The 22,857-nt window shown below is 46.4% G+C and overlaps 1 protein-coding gene across 12 annotated transcripts in view; it reads right to left on the reverse strand.

Moving 5' to 3' along the window:
* FHOD3 (formin homology 2 domain containing 3) overlaps positions 1-22,857 on the reverse strand; it is a 491,067-nt gene that overhangs the window by 181,917 nt on the left and 286,293 nt on the right. For all 12 annotated transcript variants that reach the window (XM_082354165.1, XM_082354171.1, XM_082354169.1 and 9 more), the window contains 2 exons: positions 11,804-11,915; positions 4,507-4,601 (listed from right to left, as the gene is read on the reverse strand). In XM_082354165.1, the coding sequence (XP_082210291.1) occupies positions 4,507-4,601; positions 11,804-11,915 (207 nt within the window). The remainder of the gene's footprint in view (positions 1-4,506; positions 4,602-11,803; positions 11,916-22,857) is intronic.

A 22,857-nucleotide genomic window follows, 5' to 3' on the forward strand; every position in this document is an offset into this window, starting at 1 on the left:
CACTCCCACCCCTCCTGGGCCCTGTCCTCCCATTTCTACGCTGACACTCACTGCTAAGGTGCCTATTTCTGGCAAAGGAGGCAGCTACTCCAGAAAAGTCTATGAGCAAATGTCTCTTGACGCCTTCACTCTCAGACGACACTCAGGACCCCCTTCCTGGTTTCTCTCAGACCTTGTCTTGCCAGGGTTTGTGACAAGTAAATCTTTACAGCCTCTCTCAGAGGGAGAAATCTCTGTCCTAAAGGACATTTTATTTTCCAGTCCCTGGGTTTTCACTGATCCCATCCAATCTTTCTTGTGGGGTAAAACCAGTGTGGTGAAAGCCTGTACACACAGTGTTCATAGCAGCAGAAGCAGAAGCATCTGTGAAAGCCAAAAGCTGTGAGCACCCAAATCTCCTTCAGTGGATGAAGAGATAGCAAATGGTGGCATATTTATATTATACAATGGCACACTATACAGCAGCAGAAAGGAGCAAACTATTAATACGCGTAGTAACATAGATGAATCTCTAAGGCACTGTGCTGGGTGAGAGAAGCCAGCCTCAAAGGGTCACATCCTGTATGATTCCCATTTTTGAAATAATAGGACTATAGTGATAGAGAATAAATCAGTGGTTGCCAGGGGCATGAACAGGTGATCAGGATGTCATTATAAAAGGATAACATGAGCGAGATTTGAGGGGAGATGGAGCCGTTCTATATGCTAATTGTGAAGGTTATCCATAACTATGTATGTGTCAAAACTTACACAGCTAAATACCAAGAGAAAAAAGTCAATTTTACTATATGGTAATTAAAAAAACAATATAATCAAATCTGAAAACAAATGCTCAGTGTGAATCCCATCAGGTAACTCACCCCCTGGCTCCGCTAGAGCTGCTTCCCTCCCCAGGGCTCCCTGGGGTCGCATTCCCTGAAGGCTCCAAGCCAGCCCCATGGTAATGTCTCTTGTAACTCATTCCCCCCTCCCCCACCACCTGCTTCATCTGATTCTACAAGGTGGTCAATATCTGAGCCCCCAAAGCGGGGAATCCCACCTAGGAGATTGCAGCTGGATCAGGACAGGGCAGCATGCAACTTCAGCTTGCAGGGTGAGAAATGGCTCGTTTCTGATGCCCCCTCAGATCTTCTGAAGACATGGTTTGGGGGGGTGGGGAGAGTTCAGGGGGGGTTAGTCTGGATCCTGGAAACCCCTCATTAATCTCCCTGTTTAACAAAGGGAGCAGACTTCAGTTTCAGAACCATGAGCAGGCTAGAATTTCATACCCTTGTTTCGTCATAAAAATGTTAATGTTTTGAATTCCATGTTATTAGGCCGGCTTCCATTTTGTTGAAAGAAAAGTTAGAAAAGCAATATAATTTCCCACATTTCAGAGTCTGAATTTTTTCCAGACCCATATTAGCATTTCAATGTGTTATGATGTTTGGGATCTCAGAAGATGTTACTCACTGGAACGATAAACGTGACTAAAATTCAACAAAAGAAAACAAACCCAGTGTGGGTGCCAGCGGCCTGCTGACCTTTTTGAGGAAAGGATGACACTTAGAATCATGTCCTCAGGGCCTTCCTGGACTTCCCCTGGGCCAGAACTAACAAAAGATGAGACGGAACTGCCAGAAGAGAAAGAGTAAGTGCGGAATTCCTGGACGCTAGATGCCTTATGGTGCCAAGGAGAGTGTGACACGTGCTGGGTCCTTGCCAGTGATGGCAGCAGGATGCCCACGCCATGCGGCTGCTGCTGGGATCGTTACACAGCCGAGCATGGCCTCTACCACTGAGGTGGAGAGCATTACAACGAAAACACTGTGCAACAGTGAAAATGCCATTTTTGCTGAATTTAATGTTTTCCAAAACAATGGCAGTGACTGAAAATGACAGGAAATAGGTGAGCTTCATCTTCAAAAACCAACAGAAAATTGCTTTCAAATTGCATGGTAAAATCAACTCACAAAGAGCTTTGAAGATAGAAACCGAATTCTTAGGATTATCTTCCAGAACAGTGATGCCCATTCCCCACCAGGACTGTAGGAAATTTCCTGTGACCTCATCAACAAACGGCATTTCATTAAAAAGCAATCACTGCCCACGTGACCCGGAGAAAATGGCTTGTTGTTTTACTATATATTTCTTTTAATCTTAGTAGGGTTAATGTCATTCATTTTCCAACTGAGTTCTTAATATATTTAGGATAGTATCATTTTCTGCCCAATTTTTTGCAAACAATTTCCCAGTTTGTCACTTGCCTTTAGTTTTTGTTTTGGATTTCATTTTACAAATAAGATGTTTTATAGTTTATAGTTTTATACAGTGAAATATTTAAATCCTTTGCTTTGGAACCTTTTTGACTGGTTTTACTATTTTATTATTCGGCAACTAGAGACCAGTTAATCTTCACCTCTAGTTTTTCCTCAGTTTTCTACAGTTTGATATGTTACATTGAACTCTTTAATCTACCTGAAATTTATTTTGGTGTACAGTCAAAGTATGTTTTTGTTTATTTCCATTTATCAAAACCTCTCCCAGTCATGAATAAAGCTGACCATCCCTATGGATGTCAATCACAGGGTGAGTCATCCTCTGCACTGAGGTCTGTTTCAGAGCCCCTCTGCTTCAGCCATCTGCTGAGGAAAGAGTCAAGACCACATTGTTTTAATCCTTAGAGTTTGCACAACATTTTAATATCTAGTAGAATTACTTTTCATAATTATGTTGCTTTCTACTAATTTGTCCTCAGTCATCAGGGGAAATGATTCTCCAGTTACATTTCAGGAAGAGATTCTGGGTCCTTTCTGAAGAACTAATGATCACTGCAGTTGGTCCTTAGGCTTGCACCTGGCAGCCTGGGGCACAAAAAGGGAGGATCTTGGGGTAGCAGATGTGGCGTCTGGGGTCCAGGGAAGAGAAACAACCCCACCCTCCCTCAATTATTAATGAGGAAGGGGCCCGAGCACCGGGATGAAGGAGCTCCAGTCCTAAGAGTGGGCTGTCCCAGGTCAGCATGGGACCCACTGTCAGAGCACCTCTCAGGATGGACACAAGCTGGTGACCAGGGAGGACGTAATGGGAGGAAAGGGAGCACAAGGGTGAGGTCACCATCACAGGAGGAGGACGGGACCCGCCCTCAGGAATCCATACCTCGCCCACAGCAGTCAGAAGTCAATAAGCCGTGGAACAGAGTGCTTGCTTTTCTGTCTGATTGTGAATGATTTCCTTAGAGTAAAACTTGCTCATCTATATTCTTAAGGAAAAATGTTTTCAAGGGGACATCTTGATAGGATGAGTAGCCATAAAATTCTCGCTACCCTCTTTCCGGTTTTATTGGAAAGAACCAAAGCACAGAAAGCATGCAGACTCTCAGGCCTTCACAGGTATGAGCACCAGCACACATTGCACACATGCCACGTGTGGGTGTAAAGGGTTTTCTCTTGCAAAGAGGCATGCTGAAGTGTGTTCCCGCCATGGGGGTGCACACGATGTGGTTCTTCTTCAGAAGGCAAATTTTAGATTTTCACATGTACTAGTTCCCTAGGGCTGCCATAACAAAGTACCACAAACTGAGAGGCTTAAAACAACAGAAATTAGGTATGGAACTTGGTAAACTGTAAGCTGAAGACCAATCACATTTGCTACACAGGCTGCCTGAACACTGTGACCATCTCTCCAGATGGATCCCTCTGTGCTTCTGGAGGCAAGGATGGCCAGGCCAAGTTGTGGGACCTCAACGAAGGCAAGCACCTTCACACGCTAGATGGTGGGAGCCTCATCAACGCCCTGTGCTTCAGTCCCAGATGCTTCTGGCTCTGTGCTGCCACTGGCTCAGCATCAAGATCTGGGACTTGCTGGGCAAAATTACTGTAGATGAATTGAAGCAAGAAGTTATCAGGACCAGCAGCAAGGCAGAACCACCCCAGTGGACCTCTCTGGCCTGGTCTGCTGATGGCCAGACTGTTTGCTGGCTACATGGACCACCTGGTGTGAGTGTGGCAGGTGACCCTCGGCACCCACTAGAAACATGGCAGAGCTTTAAAAATAAAAAACTGGTTTTCTGAAGAAGAAAAAAACCCAGAAATTTATTCTCTCCCAGGTGAAGAGACTAGAAGTCTGATATCAAGGTGTCGGCAGGGCCGTGCTCTCTCCGATGGCTCTAGGGTAGGATCCTTCCTTGCTTCATCCGGGATTGGCTGCTGACAATCCTTAGCATCCGTTGGCGGTCCTCAGCTTATAGATGTATCACTCCAATCTCTGCCCCTGCTTTCGCTGGCTGTCTTCCTCATGTATGCGTGTCTACCTTGTCTTCCCTCTATGTGTATCTCTCTTCCTCTTCTTATAAGGACACCAGTCCTATTGGATTAGAGCCCACCCTAATGACCTCATCTTAACCTGATTACATCTGCAAAGATCCTATTTCCAAATAAGATCACATTCACAGGTACCAGGGGTTAGGACTTCAACATCTTTTGGGGTGGGGGGACACAGTTCAACCCATAACAAACATCAACCGACCTTGTTCACTAAAGTCATTGCATAAACCAGCAACTCCGTGTCGACCCCATCCTTTTCCTCCAGGATTTCCATGATATTTGACCAAGGTTTGACTCCTAGGAATAAAGCAAAAAATCATTAGAAAGAGCAATTCAACACTCCTTGTCCAATTCACATCACAGTTTACCCAGGGATTTATCACCCAATGATGGCAGTGCCTTTCAGTCACCAAATTTCAAAGCATGACACAATTCTTAGGATGCACTTGAATATGTTTCCAATTAGGTGACAATATACCATGTCATCCTTGTCTACTTGAAAATGTATACTCTTCAGTGTCAGGATGCCTATCAGTTTGTTTGAAAAGTTCCCTTTATATTAAATAGGTGATTTTTTAAAAATCCATTCATATGCAGCTTTTTTAGACCATGCATTTTACTCTCTAAGTGTGGAAATTCTTTGTAAGTACTCTCTGTATGTCCATCTCCTGCAAGGAAAGGGGATGCAGGAGGGCTTTACAGTCACTCTAGCAATGGACTTCAAACAATAACTGTGAAACGTCCATCTAGCAAACATTTCAAGAACAGAAGTATATTATCTCTATTCAATCAAGGCACAAATAACTATTTAAGCATCAACCAGGTACCAAGGAACTGGGTCTCTGGGAGTCTGTCATCAAGAGGCTTATAATCAAATGGAACAGTTAGGCATAAGTACAGGAACACACCTCAGCACAGGGTAAAAGCACTTAGAAGGCAAAGCGCTTAGCCAAGCCTGTCACTCAACGAGGGAGGTCTGTCTCTTGCAGTGCGATGGTTGAGGAAGGTTTGGTGCAAGAGGTGACTCCTCAGTGGGGCTCCGGGGGGAGGCTCCTGGAGGCTGTCCCGTGGCTCCAGGGAGGGCAGGGAAACCCTCCACATTCAGGATCGCCAAGCCAAGGCCAAGGCCACAAAGGGTACACAACACCCTGATGTGATTTCCTACGCTGGAGATAAACATCTGCAGTGACGTATTGCCTTGCCCTTGGCGTGGCGGTGTGGAACGTGCAGCTCTTTCCTGCTTTCTCTATAAAGATCTCAAAGGCATATGGCTTATTTTTGCTGAAAAAGTAAAGTCTGAAATAACCTAAAACCAGTGGGTTCCAAATGCTGATTCATGGATGGGTTATGTCAGAGCTGATTTCCTGGCCTTGAGAACAAAAGCTCCCCAAGGGCAGTGATGTGTCCTGTCTTATCTCTGTGCCCTTGGCAGAGTGCCCAGCACACAGTAGGTGCTCAATAAAATGTCTGACTAGTGAGACTGGAGACCCCTGAGAGGGCATGGGTGGGTTAAACTGGGGCAGTTTTAAAAGAGCCAGAGGGTTAAATGCACACAGTAAGAAAAGAAGACAGGAGAATTTAAAAAGGAATAGGCACCTACTATACAATGTGAAAGACACAGATGTAGTTTGACGTACAGGTGTGTTGGTGCTCCCAGCAAGGGAACCAAAAGCCTTTTCCTCTGGACTAGCTGCCCAGTTGGTCCAAACTATGAACCTATGGACTAAGCTTCTATGACCCTTTGTTACTGTGAACACAAAAGCATGATCCTTTGCCTGCTAACTGTTGAAAATTATCTTCTTACTGATCTTTATCATCAAACTATTTTGAAGTCTACACCTGTTCTTCAAAGCCCAGCAAAGTAACTGTTTCTGCCCTCAAGACAATCAGTGTGGTCAGTAGGTCATGGGTCTCACTGTCCAAGTATAGGTCAAGCATTCCAGGTGCCTTTGCTCATGTTCATAACAAGGACAACTTCGTCATTCACACTCACACCCAACCTCAGTACAAAACACGAAAACACGAGTTCTACTGGGTTCCCCACGTATGCGTAAAGAAAAGCCTATGCAAGAGAGACAGCATCAATGCGAAGGATTCTTAGTGGGGCTCGGGGGCCCAGAACTGCTTCCTGGTTCCTTACTTTGGAGCCACACATGTCAAACAGGGCCTGGGGAAGGAAAGGCCAAGGAGCAACCGCAGGCATCCCAGAGAGAGGGATGTTCATGGACTATCTCCTCTCTTCCTCTCTCTCTCTCTCTCTCTTTCCCATGCAGACACACATATCTGTGCACCAGTTTATCCATTATAATGAAAACACTCAAACACTGGCTTAATTAAAAACCGTGTTTTTCAGCTGTAATATCTGATTCCCTTTTTACCATTTAAGGATTTCAAGACTGGAAATTTGCATGCATTCATACACTGTTGGGATAAATGTTTATTGTCCTTTGACTGTCTGGGGACCAGAAAATAGAAAATTTTTAGAAGAATGAAGGGGAAGGGGAAGGGGAAGAAACCTTCTAGTTCAACACAAATAGCCCTGGCAGGGCTCCAGCTGGCCTGTGTCAAGCACCAGCAGTCGTAACTGTCCCAGGAGCTGCCACCTGTCAGAACTAAATGGTCCAGTTCACCCCCACCACCATCACCTTTGTTGCTCCATTTGGGGTTTACGTGTGTGTACGTGTAGGTAGGGGATGGTCCTGTGTTAGAATCATAAGCCACACGATCTTCCCCCTTCACATAACAGAGAACGAAACCGAGCCCCAAAGTAGTGGAATGAACAGAGGCCAGAGAGACGCGTCTAACCTGGAGGGATCGGATCCACCCTAGAGGCTCACTGTGAGGTGTCATGGAGGTAGAGCACTTTGTCGATTCTCATGAGCACTGATGGAGAACATCAGGAGACAGTCATTTCCTTCAACATTATCATCCGTCTCCCTCCAACTCCACCTCCCCTTCCTCCACCCCGAACACTGGAGTGAGTATAGGTTCCATGAAAGCCTGGTTTTTCTCTGATGTTTGCAAGCACATGGTTGGCACTTAAATATCTGTCAAACAAATGAGTTGTATATGAAGAACGCTTAGAACAGTGTCTGTTGCATGGCAGGCACTCGAACAGCAGTAGCTGCCACTGCAGTGGTGGGTGGAGGACACCCACACGGACCCACAGGCCTTCCACACAGGCTCCCAGGCCAGGCTCCTCCTCCCACCAAACCATAGCACCCCTCCCTCAACCCAGAGTAAATAAGCACAGAATAAACCGCTCAGTACTTCTCCCTCTTACTCTCCCCCCGAGTCTCTGTATTGAACCCAAAAGAAAATAGTAAGCTATTTTGCACGATGCCTTGTACACAAGTTGGTCTAACACTCAAATACAAGGTCCCAGCAGCATGTTCCAAGCCTTTGAGCGTGACCAATGAACCCTTAACAGGTATACTTCTGCTCTAAGCAGCAATGGAAACAGAGCTTGAGTTCTGTCCACTCTAACCTCCACCATGCTCTGTGCATTCTTCACAGAGCAATGTATCCTTGAGCAGAAGTCAGAGACGGGATCGCTTGAAAAGATGGCTGGATTCTTTTTCCCCTGTTAATCATGTGTTAGACACATGTTTAGAAATTATGTCATATCTCATCACCTCACATTCAAATGAAAAATGGAACTTCTTCAAAAGCAGTGCTGAACCAAATTAGCAGGACTCAAGATTTATGACTGAAATTTCAAAATAAGTTACCCAGTCTGTAGGGAACAAAATAAGTGCTGCCCCCTGTGTCTGAGAGGCAAACTCATACAGTCAGAGGGAGGGACACCCCGCCCAGGGGAGCAGAGGGTTCTCGACCAGTTTCCTGTTGATCACCACAGCGAAGGTCCCCAGGAAAGGAAGTCTCAGATGATAGCAAAATGACAAAGCAAGGCCCTCCCGTGGGCTTCCACGAGTGCTTACTGCCTTTCTCTCTTCCTGCCTGGCCCCATCCACTAGGAAGAGAAACTGACTTGAAGATGCACGCAAAACAGTTGCCCCTGGGACTTCCCTGCTGGTCCAGTGGTAAAGAATCCGCCTTCCAATGCAGGGGACGCAGGTTAGATCTCTGGGCAGGGAACTAAGATCCCACATGTCGCAGGGCAACTAAGCCCGCACGCCACAACTACTGAGCTTGCGCGCCTCAACTAGAGAGACCGTGTGCCGCAAACTACAGAGCCCACACGCTCTGGAACCCGTGCACTACAGCTACAGAGCCCACACGCTCTGGAGCCTGAGCGTCATAACTAGAGAGAGAAAAAAACCTGCACGCCACCATTAGAGAGAAGCCCGCGTGCCGCAATGAAAGATCCCACGTGCCTCAACGAAGATCCCGCATGCCACAACCAAGACCCCATGCAGCCAAAAATCAATCAATAAATAAATAATAAATCTTAAAAAAAAAAGTCTGCCCCTGCAGTATGCGCAGACAGGTGTGACACTGAGCCATGCCCTAGAGACTAACTCCAATCCACCATTTCATTCTAGCCCCTGAACCAAAGTGGCAATAGCCGGGATCAAGTAGGGCCCGTTTAATTTTCATTAATTCATGCATATTTATTAGTCTCTATGAAACACCTAGATCTCTCAGCTTTTATTGCTGCTCCCTAATGGGCCCACTCTTGGCCTGACAGCAAATTGTCCATCCATGCTCACAAATGAACACTTCTGGTTAACCCACGTGTGGGATGTGGGATGTTTATAAAGCAACCAGAGGAATTTGTTCTCAGACAACTTCATTTGCTGTAGGTGGCAGTAATTTTTGAGGCCTTTTAGCTCATTTGTTGATTTTCTTTGCTGATTCTTTAAATTTAACAGTTTTCATCATCCAAATGAATTCCTTTCTACTAAAAAAGTCTATAACATGCCCATTCTCCACCCTATCCCCCCCAAAATGAGTCTAAAGCCACCTTGAGGAGTCAAATTTATGGCTTATTTATAAACTTGTGTGGAAATGGATGTACTCGGCTGGCCCTCAGTCACCTCTGGCACGTCTGTCTACTTGCTGGTCCAGCTGAGAGGGGACTGGAGAGCGAGAGCAGCTTCTAACCTTGCCAGGTGGAAACACACCTGCGAGTCAGGCTGCTCCCAGCAGAAGAGCATGACATATTCAGATGTCCAATTCCAGCACAGGGTTCAGGAACAATTTTACTAGCAGTAAAAGAGGATGATGTTATATGTATATGTTGTAAAATCATGGCCAAGACCACACATGTCATAGAGAAACATGGGAATGAACCACACGTGATAAGCTATGGCTGAGTTTTTCCATCAGTGTGGTTCCTTTCTGTTCTCAGCCACTAGTGCTCAGTAGCAGACAGATGACAGCACTTGCCAGAAGCTTAAGAAATTTTATAGGCAAAAATCATGACGTCGAAAAAACAACCCCTTGGCCGTTTTGATTTTATATTTTTACAAATTGGGAGAAGATGGCCATTGTTTTGTCTTGGGGGAGAGAGTATAGCTGAGAGCCTCTGACTGGGTCTGCAGGTAGAGTCCTGGGGGTGGAGTGCCCTCGGGATCACTCCTCTACCTCCACAACATGCCCTCCATGAAATGTGCCATCCGACGAAGGAAACTATGAGCTCCCAACCCAATGAAGCCAAAGGAGAACCTCAAGGTCACAAGAAGGTTGTCCCTTCTAACATGGCTCCCATGACAAGGGCCCATGGGTTACCTGAAATTTAGGACAGGAAAATGAAGAGTCCGCTAATTGTCCTAAAGCAACCCCCAGGGTTGGAGGATGGAGTATGAATCTTCCAAGGACAGATGAAAGGATTGGCCTCACTCTCTCCCCAAATACCCACCTTTGGCCTTAGGCCTCATTGACTGGCCCTGGGAAAGCCCGGCCTGGCTTCTGAGCCATTGAGAGCCCTCATTAGGATTCTCAGGGAGTCCCACTGATCTGCTCTTGAGGCCATGAGGGTCTTCATGCTCGTGCTTCAGATGGCAACAGGCTGTGGCAGAAAGAAACCCGCCCCTGTCTGGGATCCACTTTCCAGACTCACAGCCCCCGACCACACACTAGGGACTGCCTCTGTGATACACCTACACACGGGCCTGGAGTCCCCTCCAGCCTGCAATCCACCGTGCTGGGGACTGAGGTCTGCCTGCGTGTTTGTGGGGAAAGTGCAGGAGCCCAGCTTATGGTCCTGGATGGCTTTCATTAACTTATATTCAAACTTTCAAAGTAACTAGTAAGCTGCTTTCTTTCATCTTTGGATTCAGCCCTGGATGTGGGTCTCTGAGCAACGCTAAGTCAGAGACACAAGTGGTTTGAATCAAAGAGGGCTATTTAGGCCTCTCATTCCTTTTTGACAGTTGTCCCTCAGCTGACTTGTTCATAAACATGTGTGTGCACATGCAGAGACACACACACACACATACACAAAACCATACATCAATATGTTAACAACAATTCTCTCTGGCGAGATTAGAGGTGATTTTTTACGGTCTCTTTTACATTGTTTTTTCCAAATTTTCTACAGAGTGTTACTGTTATAAAAAGAAAAAAGTTAACGTTATCACGTTTTTCTTCTTATTAGAGTCTTTGTGGGGATGATAATGTTAATAAAAATGTCCTACTGAGGAGCAAAACTAAAATATTTTTAAAAGAACAAAACAAAACAAAAAACCCCATTTTAGCTTCAGGCTTCACAGTATTATAGGAGCCACAGCCTGCTTTACAGTAAACCAAATCCAAAGCTCGTTCGTCATCAAGTGTGTACAGCAGGCCTGCCTGCTGTGGGCCAGCCAGGTGCTGGGACACCAAGAAGAGACAGACACCCTGCCCTTGAGCAGGGCACACACTCATGGGAGACGGGCAGTGACAACAGCACAGCAGAGAATAGGGACGCGTGAGGGCTTTGAGAGCATATGCCCGTCTGATCCAAGATAGGGAGGGTGTGGTGCAGGCCGGGTAGGAGGCGGGGGTGATGGGTGGGTAGGGGCTAGATGGCGAAGGGTCAGGTCCTAATCCTGTGGGCACCGGGAAGCCACTGGCGGGCTTTAGACGGAAAACGATGTGGCCAAATTTGTGCTTCAGAAGAATCCTCCAATAGCAGAAGGGAGGGTGGGCATGCCAGGGAAGGGAGAACATTCAGGGAACATCTAGGGGTCAGAGCCAACAAAGCAGGTGTGAGGGGAAGAGAGGAAGGAGTGAGAGTGATCCCAGCAGGATGGGAAAAGAGGATAAGGAACTGGTTCTGTGTGTTCAGTCGTGGAGGCTGAAGACAGAGCATAAAGATAAGCTGGGGTCTGACCTGTCCTGGGTTAGCCCAGGAGTGCTTTCCTTTCACCGTTCCCTCCCTAACCTAATCTTTGTACACTTAACTATCCTAAAATATATGTTTCCTGCGGTGGGAAGTCCACACAAAGGGAATTCTGTCCATTCTTAATTCTGTTTTGAACATGTAAAAAGTGGAAGCCTTCTTAACATTAGGCACTTGTACTTCGATGACATAGTAGGCAGGGACCACTCACCCCTTTTTGTGTCCACAGCAGAGACGGCCTGAATCAGAAGAGGTGCGTTGGACTCCGAGTACTCCACAAAGACCAGCAGCAGCTTCAGGGCTGTCTTCACCACCAGGCGGAACTGCAGAGAAAAGATACAACCATCGTGTAGCTGCAGACACGGCGGGGATGTCTGAAAGCTTCGTCCTAACAGCAGCTGGCACCCAGCCCCTCTTCTCAGCAATTACACAGATTCCTTCACTGGACGCCTCAGAAGGCAGGCGTTAGTATTGTCTCCATTGCACAGGTCAGCAAACTGAGGCACAGAGTCCCCTGCCCAAGATTGCACAGCCAGAAATAGAACCAGAATTTGAACGCAAGGTCTTTGGCCCCAGAGCTCACACCAATGGTGTCTCAACAAATGAGGTAACAGCTGCTGGGTTGGTTATTTCATTTTATCCAGACTAGATCATTCTGAAGTAGAACAATCGATTCTCATTTTTCTGGTGAGGAAGCAGGCACGGCAGGTTAAATGACTTGTCCAGGGTCACAATAGGTCACCTGAACCAAGTCCTGGTCCTTAAACCTGCAGAGAGGGCTGCCTGGGGCCTCGCCCCACAGTCCTGGGCCCAGAGCACTGCACTCACGAGGAGCCACACGTAGCCCAGGGGCCCCCCTTCACGCGCGCGGGCCGAGGGTCACTCACCCAGAGAAATTCTTCAACCTCCCAATTGATGCTGCCGCAGATCCCTAACTCAGCTCAGCAGCTGGGGGACTGTGGCAGCCCAGGGGTTCCAGTTCAGCTCCCTGCCCGTTCCCGCAGGTGCTGCAGCTGCTACCTTCACCCACAGTCTCCTTTCCTGCACCCCACTTCCTTCCACAACCTCCTTCTCAAGGAACTCACACACCAACTTCCTCCTGGAAATGGGTTCAAATCTTGCTTCTAAGAAACAGCAAATCTGCCTCGGGGCTGCTCCTCCCACCCCCAGCAGGTGGCTGGGCAGTGCCCCGCCCCCCACCAGCAGAAAGCGCTTTCTAGGGGACAGGGGCCGATCTGCATCATGTCTGAAGGGCCTGGAACTACACCTGGCACAGAATGGGCTCAGCCATGTTTGCTCGCTGGATGAACGGATCAGGTAAGGACCAGCCAATCAGCCCATGTCCCCTCGCCCCACCCCCCTGGCCTGAATCGGCTGCAGGCTCTCCACTCACTCTGCAGCGGAGAAACGCCGAGTGCCCCCGCAGGCATCAGCTCACGTCGAATTATTAGAGGCATGTGTACGCATTAGGGGAGAACTGGAGCCCTGCACACGCCGCAGGAAACAGCGGAAAACCACCACCCACCCCCAGTCATTTCTCCAAATACATGCACCTCCCTCTACCCCTTGCCCCTTCTCCTGTCATACTTCCCTAGTGAGCCAGCTGGCTTTTCCTTGATTCCACATCTCTCTCCAGCCAGTGCCGTGGTTCCCAGCTCCCCTTTATAGGAAAACATTTCAAAAGAGTTGCCACCCTCCCTGGCTCCCCTTCCTCACTTCCCATGGACTCGTCAATCCAACCTGACAGCATTTCGATCTCCACCGCGCAGATTAAATTACTCTTGTCAAGGTTGCCGATGACCTCCGTGTTGGTCACTGGTTACTCTTCTGTGCTCATTTTGGCTCAGCCCTCAGCAGCACGTGACACAATCAACAGCTCCCTCCAGAAACAATTTCCTCTCGCCATGGCCGACCGCAGTCTCCTACCTGGATGGCTACTCTTTTGCTGGCTCTTTCTGAAGAGCTCAACCTCCAGGTGTGGGAAGGCCTCAGAGCTCACGACTCCCCCTGCTCCCTGCCGTGCACTCTCTCTAGGCGAGTTGATCCAGGCTCTTAGTTTTAAGTCCCATCTCTGACTCAGTGCTCTCCAGGCCTGGCCCCTGACATCGCCACTCGAATGCTGACCGGCCCTCAAATTCAATATGGCCCAAAGAGAACTCCTGATTTGCACTCATGCTCATTCCATCCCACCAACCACTGCCAGCATGTTCCTTCCACAGTCCCCACCTCAGGACGAGGCCCCGCCATCCACTGAGTGCAAGCGGGAGTCACCCTGCCCTTCTCCCACCCAATCCTACCATGACGCCGTCGTCCAGGGCTGTCAGCGGCTGTCCTTGCCTGACTCCATCCACATCTCCATCTCCCTGTCCACCATGAGAGCCTCCGAAGTACTTCTGGGCTTGTCGCCATGAAGTCCATTCTCCAGACTGCAGCCAGAGTGACCCGGGTACTCTCAACCCTCTACTCGCTCTGCGTCACATTCAGGGTGGAATCCTCCCCTGTGGGCTTTATGTCTCTGCCAAGCTCCCTGACCTCATCTCCTGTCACTCTCCCTCTGCCCAGGGAGCTTCCACTAGCCACCTTTCTTTAGTCATATGACCATGAGCTTTTCACATACTGAAGCTTGTGCATGACTCAGTCTTCTCATTGGCTATTCCCAACCAGTCACCACAGGACTGGCCTTTCCTTATCCTCCAGGTCTGAGAAATTTCCCGTCATGGGAAGTGCCTTCCTGACTACTTCATCTAAAGGAGCCCCCTGGTCGCTCACATCACCCTGTTCTATTTTCTTCACATCCTTTATCGTGACCTGAAATCGCTACGTACAAGTTTGGTCACCTGATATTCGTCTGTTGCCCCCGACTAGAGCAGAAGCTACCTGGTGGCGGAGATGCTATTTTATTTGACACACAGGAGACAGCGTCTGCCCCGAGGAACTACTGGGTCGGTATTGCACACGAAGGGCAGGCCGGCTCGCCCTTCTCACCGCGGTTTGCTCTGCACACCCAGCCGCTAATGTTTGTGTAGCCAGCCTCGTACCCCCCACTCCACGCCCCGACAACTTCACGGAGGACAACCAGCCTACTGGGCTTCTGTCCTCACAGCGACATCCTTATTGCAGTGGGACCTGAGTTCTTGGGAGGGCTCTGAACTCTTCAGAACGTTTTCACCTTCCTAACCTGAATCCCACATTCTCTGCTCTCCCTGACTGAGAACAGACTAAATTCCAGAGTATTTTCCTCAGCAACTACAAGGTTGGGGGCAGGAGGGGAAGGCATGGCATGATGAACTGTGCTATCTTTGTACGTTGAGAGCTGAAAAAAATTTCTTCAAGTAAATAAAACAACCCAGCAAGCCCAGGCTTGGCGCCCTCCTCAGTGGGTGCACTATTATTATGTGGTTTCAGCCTCCTCAGTGCCTTCGTGGGAAAGAAGCTGGTTGCTGCCCAGCCCCCTCCCCCATCAGCTGGTCTCAGCAGGACCCCCTTCTGGGCATCTCTGTGGTCACGGGGCCTTGGCCGGCATGGTCCCAGGGACCCACTCTCCCATATGAGGCTCTCTAAGTAAGAAACCACTGACTGTTTTCTCAGGGAGCCTTCTTTCTCTATTAGTCTCAACATGCCTATTCATGTCATCTTCTCCTTTGCAATGAAAGCTCTGTTTAGAGATCTTTTGGCACTGTTATTTTACTTTTTAAAAATCCCTAAACTCTTCTGATTCATGATTTTAGGTTTCTACGAATTTGGCTTCTACTGAGTCTAAGTGGACGTTTATTTATGTTTGGAAGACTTACTATGTGAAATTAATCACAAACATATTAGATAGTTAAACTACTTTAGAGAAAGAGCATTAGCACATTAATTTTATGGAAATGAATGGTACTAATTGCAAGCATGTCCCAACTAACCATCAAAATACATCCGGCAGGACTCCTCCTGATAAATACCTCACTAACATTACTGCACAGACTTGAAAGTAATAAAAGTACCTGACTTCAAAAGATTTCTACATCAAACCCTTATTTTTCCAGAATTCACTTAATTTGATGCCCTCCAGAACCTGGAAAGCTATCAAAACCCTCCAAAACCTTGGAATAGCCACAATGGAGGCCACACAGCCACTCCTCCAAGTCCAAACACGCTGTTCATCTCAAAGCTCTTAATAATCCACACCTGGTGCCACAGCACTTCCCCTAAGACACATGCTAACAGGAGTGGCCACTGAGCTTCCCGACCTGCTGAGAAGAGGCAAACCAGAGGCCAGTGATGGGTAAGGAGAGGCAGGCCCACTGTGGCAGCAGAAGCAAGGACCGCAAATGAGGGGGCGGGAGCAAGCGGCTCGGATGCCAGCACACAATCTACTGCGTGGCTCAGACACTGAAGGCTTCTCAAAGGGCAGTGACACCCCCATGACATTTTCATCTCTGCCTGGCGCTCCTTCATGTTCTAATGAGGGGTTTCACTGCAATGACTCACAGGCTCACACACCGGCCTATCCATCTAGCACTGAGGGAAAATCAGTAAGAATAGATTCTCATTCTTGTGGAGCATCAATCGCTTGGGAAGACAAAGCAACTGGTCACAAAACAGTTAAACATGGCAACACGGAGTCAGCCTCAGAAGCAGTGGCTCTAAGACCAACCAGATGCTGGGGTAGTAGGTTCCCCACATCCAGAGGTTCTGAGTGGCCCTTGCTAAGGCTATTGCAGAAGGAAGTCAGAACCCAGATGGGGGTGAGCTGGCTGAGCCCATTTAAAGTCCCTCCAAATCCCAAGAGGCTCTGCTTCTTCTTTCAATGTCTTGAGTGCCTTCCAGATGCCCAGCACCCAGCGAAGTTCCCTGAGGGAGTCAGGAAGCTGTAGCCCTGCCTTTAAGGAGATGGTCCTCCTGCTGCGGAGAGAGGACTCAGGACACCTCCATACCACACAACTGAGAGCGTTACCGTGTTAGGGGCCCTCGGAGCCAGGCTGCTGAGAACAGGGAGCGCTTCCCAGAGCAGGGCCCTTGCAGTGGGGAGAAGAGACAGTTGGACAGGCTCAGGGCTGATCCAGCCGCCCTTCGGGGCTTCCATGGGGCAGAAGAGCCGTGTGACAACCTGTGGGTTCCTGCTAACACAAATAAGCCCTCTTTTTTAGGGTTCGAGGAAACACACTGGGGGTCAAGATTCAGCCTTTGGGCTACACATTACCTACTTTTTATATACAGTCAACCCTTGAATAACCCTTTGAACTGCACAGGTCCACTTATATGCAGATTTTTTTCAAAAGTAAGTACTACAGTATTACATGATCCGCGGCTGGTTGAATCCACAGGTGCAGAACAATGGCTACAGAACCGAGGATACAGAGGAACCACAAATACGGAGAGCTGACTGTAATTCATATATGGATTTTTGACTCCTGGGAGGGTCTGTGTCCCTAACCTCTGTGTAATTTAAAGGTCAACTATAATTACATTCTAGGAAAAACTAGTACTGTAGTCTATTTTAGCGCTGTCCATTATAATAAATTATGCTTTATATTGCTTTAAAACATGCAGCTAAATCACAGTATATAACAGGAATCTGAGACAACCCCTTTGCACAAGGACAAGCACATGCAGCCAGCACTGAGCTGTGCTTCTCACACGTATGAGCCTTCCTCTTGGCTGCAGCTGTCATTCTCACTCTCTGCTCCTACACAGCGTAAAATAGGGGCCATGAGGCTTCAGAGGAACAAGGATGCCTGATGACCCAGGGATGCAGCACTTGTCAGGTCAAGCCTCAGTCAGGGACCGAGCTTCCATGAACAACTGCATGAACAACTCGGGACTCCAGCGTCACCTCCGTGTCAGGGAGGCAGGGACTGAGAGAAGGAGGATGGTGTCCGCACAGTACTTGGCTGATTTTTGGCTTTGGTTTTTTTTTAATTTTCCGGGTCAACCCACAGGGAGGGCGTGGAGTCAGCCTGTACAGAACCCGGGAGTCTAGGTTTTGGATAAAATGTAACCACCAGGGCTTCCCTGGTGGCGCAGTGGTTGACAGTCTGCCTGCTAATGCGGGGGACATGGGTTCGAGCCCTGGTCTGGGAGGATCCCACGTGCCGTGGAGCGACTGGGCCCGTGAGCCACAATTACTGAGCCTGCGCGTCTGGAGCCTGTGCTCCGCAACAAGAGAGGCCGCGATGGTGAGAGGCCCGCGCACTGTGATGAAGAGTGGCCCCCGCTTGCCGCAACTAGAGAAAGCCCTAGCACAGAAACGAAGACCCAACATAGGAATCAATCAATCAATAAATAAATACATCTTTAAAAAAAAAAAAATGTAACCACCAGATGTATGGAAAAGGAATAAAAGGCAGCTTCTCAATAATTCTGCACTTAAAAGCAAACCGGAACTCCCTTCATGTTTTATTGTACTTAGAGAAAACCAACAACTACACTTAGCAGGTCAAATATGCTGCTTATTAGGTAGAAATAAAAGTATTCCCCAAAATCTCCAAATTCCTACTCCTCTTCTAAAATTCAGCAACCATAAAAAGAAAATAATTTCCAAATCTCAGGATTTAAATTACAAAGGGGGTTAGAAAGACATGCTTCATTCTATTTGTTTCATTTTCCACTAAAAAAGAATAAATATGTTATAGAAGGGGATGCTGGTTATTAAAACTGAATTAGAAATTGTAAGGTTAACTGGATCCACAAAGCTTTGCCACATTGTTTACAAGCTTACCAGAACTAAGAATATACTAAATATTTTAACAACAACAAAAAATTCAAGTGACTTAAGATACTTATCTTTAAGAACTTCTCTTAAACATATACTTAAGCTCAGAATTCCTAAGCGAAAAGCTCAGAATGGGCCCGAAAGCTTTTGTAACTGGTTATCAAACAGATACCTTGGACTCCAAATCTTTCCCCTTCTGTGATGTTGTCTGCAAAATGAGGTGGATCTTATCAGAAATAAAGTATGGGCCCAAATATATTCCCTGAGTCCAGAATTCTGAGCTGTAGCTTTCAGGTTTCTGTGGGGGAGGGGTGAACACACTAAGGTTGGCACATCTGCCAGGACAGGAAGTCACCTGCCTCAAACCCTGTTGGCCGACCTGTTTATGACCCAGTGCAATTTGCAGAAAGGGAACCAACTTGGTGATTAACGGAGTAACCAAGTGTGAGGCTGGTAACCCCTTAAGTTTTTACTAGTCAGTGGTAGGAAATCTTACAGAATGTAAAATACAGAAGACTATTCAAAAATAATTCAAATAAATGTCAAGATGGTAAATAATGCTACAAATGAACATGTTCTATTGAGATAAAATTCTGGGATTTAGCTGGAGGTTTCTTTAAAGAATAATGACTAAAAGTGGACAAGACCAGAAAACATCCACTGTGCTAACTTTCCCTTAGGATACTCAATGTAACTATGAAGAGTTAGTTGATAACAGGTAACATAAACCCACTGTTGTTAACTAAGCACTACCGAAAACCCCGCACTGAAATACTGCCTGAAGGAACACCTTGAGAGTATCTGCAAAATGAAGGGGGGAATCAACCAGGGTGGGGACTTTTCCCATGAGTGATATCTCCATCTTCAGATGCAAAATCTCCTGGTCTAGGAGGCTATGTGACTTGTCACGTAGCTAATTTCTGGAGGAAATCAAAGAAAAACCAGGCCTATCTGATTCTTTCTACTATACTACAGGGAACCCCATCTTTCCCTCTGGTGCAAAAACATAAGCCTTGGGGAAATGTGACACATATCCTTCTCCAAGGAATAACCAAAGTTAAAGAACTTTCTTATATAAATAGCCAGCTCTGGAAACATGACAGTGGACAACAAGCAAGCCTCAGGAATGGTGAATGTGCTATTGGCAAGAGTTCGGCAGTCAGCTCACATCTCCTTGGATGGCTGGAGAAGGGTGGGCAGGTGAGTACTGGTAGGTGGAGAGAGGCTGCAGGGATGCGGGTTGGCGGTGCTGGCAGAGGCAGACCTGAGCTGGTAGGGCTATTCCCAGTAAAATAGTAAGCTGCTGTTCTGGTTTATCGATAAGCCTCTGGAGAGTTGTGGTTCCTTCCACATATCAGCTCCCTGAACTAGATCATCTCAGAGTGGATTGAAGAAACTGCTGTTCCAGCTTTGTGGCTGGAGACCCATCCCGGACCATGGGGTCCCCTCAACCTGCTGGCTCGTTTAAGGTCTGGCTTGAACCTCTGGCCTCTCCCTCTTCCCAAACAATGACTAGTAAAACTTCCTTTTTTTTTCCTTCCACTGAGATTATCCGCATATGGGGGCATCCAAGAGATCAAATCAGTGAGAATTAGTTTTCTAGGTGTACGGAGCCAAATAACCAGCAAAAGAGCAATAGCTATAAAGAAGAGGCTGGCTCTTTGCACCCATAATATCTCTGACACAAATATTACTTGAACCTGCCATTACAACTTGTGGAATTTAAAAAATCTTACCTAATGAAGTATTGATAAACATGGAAAAAATTGAAACATAACCTCATTCACTAAATATGTCTTCATGAAGAAACAAAGAAGCTCTATAGTACATAATTAGAAACAATTTGATTTTACAATATGAGAAAAATCAAATAAATTATAGTACACTTGTATGATTAAATATTACATAGGCATTAAATGTTATGTTTTTGAAATGCCATAATAATACAGGAAAATGCTTATAATATATTTAGAGTTAACTACGTTAGAACATTTCAAAGAAAAAAAGTACAAAGAAACATACAAAGTTAACAATCTTTATATCTATACAGTAGCATTTCAGGTGATTTTTAGTTTATTTTTTGTATTTCTAAAGTTTTATACAAAGAGAATATATTACTCTTACAATCATAAAAAAATCAGTAAAAGTTTTAAAAGGTTATTTTTTAATATCAAGATTTCATATTACACCAATAAACTTTAGCTGTTTTTTCTTCAATCTGTTATCATTAACTGCATCATGAAATTAGTTTTAATCCAAATTTCTATTAATAAAATACACATTAATTCAAGTAATTTGGAAAGATTAAACATAAAAATCTGATAGAATTCATTGCCTGAGTAGATCTCATGCTATTTTATTTATCGTGTTTTTAAATATACAAAATTGAACCTCTGGCTTCTACTCAGAAAGCTACAAAGAGTGTTGCTCCAAACCTAACAAGAAAAAAGGCCAAATAATCATTAAAATCAAATTCTCTTGAATCCACTAGAGAGATGGGATTTCAGGGCAACCACATAGCATGAAATCTAAAAAGGGACAGTTTTCCTTCCACCAAGAAAAGGCGGGACACAGCAATGGCCCATCTAAGTAGAGCAGAGAAGGAAGATGGAGCCACCATACCGAGCAGCAAGTCAAACTCAGATCATAGTTTTAGCAAATGGCCAAGGATAGACTATCATGAGAGTATGGGGTACCCCTGGGAACTACAGACACAAAGGGATTCAGCACCCACTCACAGCCGCTATCCAATGACCTCCACGGCACCACGAGGAAGATCAGGGCAGGGGTGGAGACCTAAGAAAGTCTCCGCATGGTGCAGGCTGGGGGATGCACAACCAGATAACGGGAACAGCAGCAATCAGCCCACAGGAGGAGGGAGCAACCACCATACCACCTGGACAGGCAGGAAACTACGCCCTGAGCCTTCTCCTCTGTGAGACAAAAGCCGTAAGCCACAGGGAAGGACAGCAAATCTTGTTGCCCCTGACACACAGGTGGCGTAGGAGAAGGGAAAAGAATAAGACTCTGTGCTGCTGGGGCAGGGGCAGGAAACCATCCTCAGCACAGAACTTTAGAGGTCCCCTACTACCGAGGGAGGTACAGGATCACTGAGATAGCCCCACCCCCAAGACCCAGACACATTGACCCTTCTGAAGACCAACGTCGAAAACAAAGATGATGGAGAAAGCCCAGTCCAGGAAGTGTCACTGGTGCTTATCGCTAGCGGAGGGACAGGAGCATGGAGAGAGACCCCCTCTGAGGCTCAGATGCATAAAAAAGGTCTAAAGCTGACAGTGAAAAAGGAACTTTGAGAAAAACCCTTTGGCAAACCAGTCCTCACCTCAAGCACAAGATAATACCTTAAGGAACTTGAAAACTGGTGGTGCAGGAACATACCAGAGCAACAGCAAAACCCAAACCCTGCTCCCCTAGAGAGCAGACTGACAACCTCTTTAATAGCCTAGTGTTAGAGACTTGCCCATTTATAGGCACAAATACTACCTACCTCAGTCTATACTGTCCTATACATGATACCAAGCTTTCAACCAAAAATTACAAGATGTACAAAAAATCAGGAAAGCCCCAACTCCCCACCCCTGCTGTCAAGAAATGAAGCCATCAACCGAACCAGACTTAGACTTGACTCAACACTGGAACTATAAAATTCGCAATGATTAATACGTTGAAGACTAGTGGAAAAGGTACACAACTTGCATGAGCAGATGATACATTTCAGCAGAGAGAAACTATAAGAAAGACTCAAATGGAAGTGCTGGAAATTAAAAGCATTAAAGGAGATGAAGAATGTGTCCAGAAGTTCATCAGGAAGACTCAACACGGCGGAACACAGAATCAGTTTCCTTGATGATAAGTCAGTAGAAATTGCCCAAATGAAACAGAAGCAAAAAGAGTGAATAGAAGTTTTACCCATGCAAGACATATTTTGGACGAATGTATCATGAGCACTTAGAAAAGAGAGGGAAACACCCGGGACCAGCAGTTTCCAGGTGAACAGGTCCTGGCAAGCTGAGTGCATCATTTTTTTTTAAACAGGAGGTGGTGGACAAGTGGAAAAAGAGTTTTTAGCTTACAACGCTGAGTGCTTAGGTGCAGGTACAATCCTCAGTGTTTTACATATTCTTCATTATTATTATCCTCATTTTATAGATTATTATCTTCATTTTATAGAAAAAAAAATAATCTATGCAAAGGATCACACAGGTTGTCTGACCCTAAAGCTCCACCCTTACCACCAGATGCAGCCTACCTTGTGAACTCAATGAAAAAACGAGGCTGGATGATCATAGAGTTAGGTGCCTTCCCACTAATTGCACTAAAATGGCCCCAATGCCCTAACTGATCAGTGCTGACCTGCAGGCAGCACTGGCTTACACATTCCTTGCCTCTGTCGACATTTTGGTCAATGACACAGAAACTCTGCTTATTCAATTTACGTTAAATAAAACTAAGATTAAGAGTTAACGTGATGAATGGGCAAAGCAAAGTTCAAAAGTATATTGAGGCTGGAACTCTGGCCTGAAATCAATGCGAAAAAATGCAAAGTT

This window comes from Balaenoptera borealis (assembly GCF_965194805.1).
Source record: "Balaenoptera borealis genome assembly, chromosome: 14".
In the NCBI taxonomy this organism is placed as follows: Eukaryota; Metazoa; Chordata; class Mammalia; order Artiodactyla; family Balaenopteridae; genus Balaenoptera; species Balaenoptera borealis.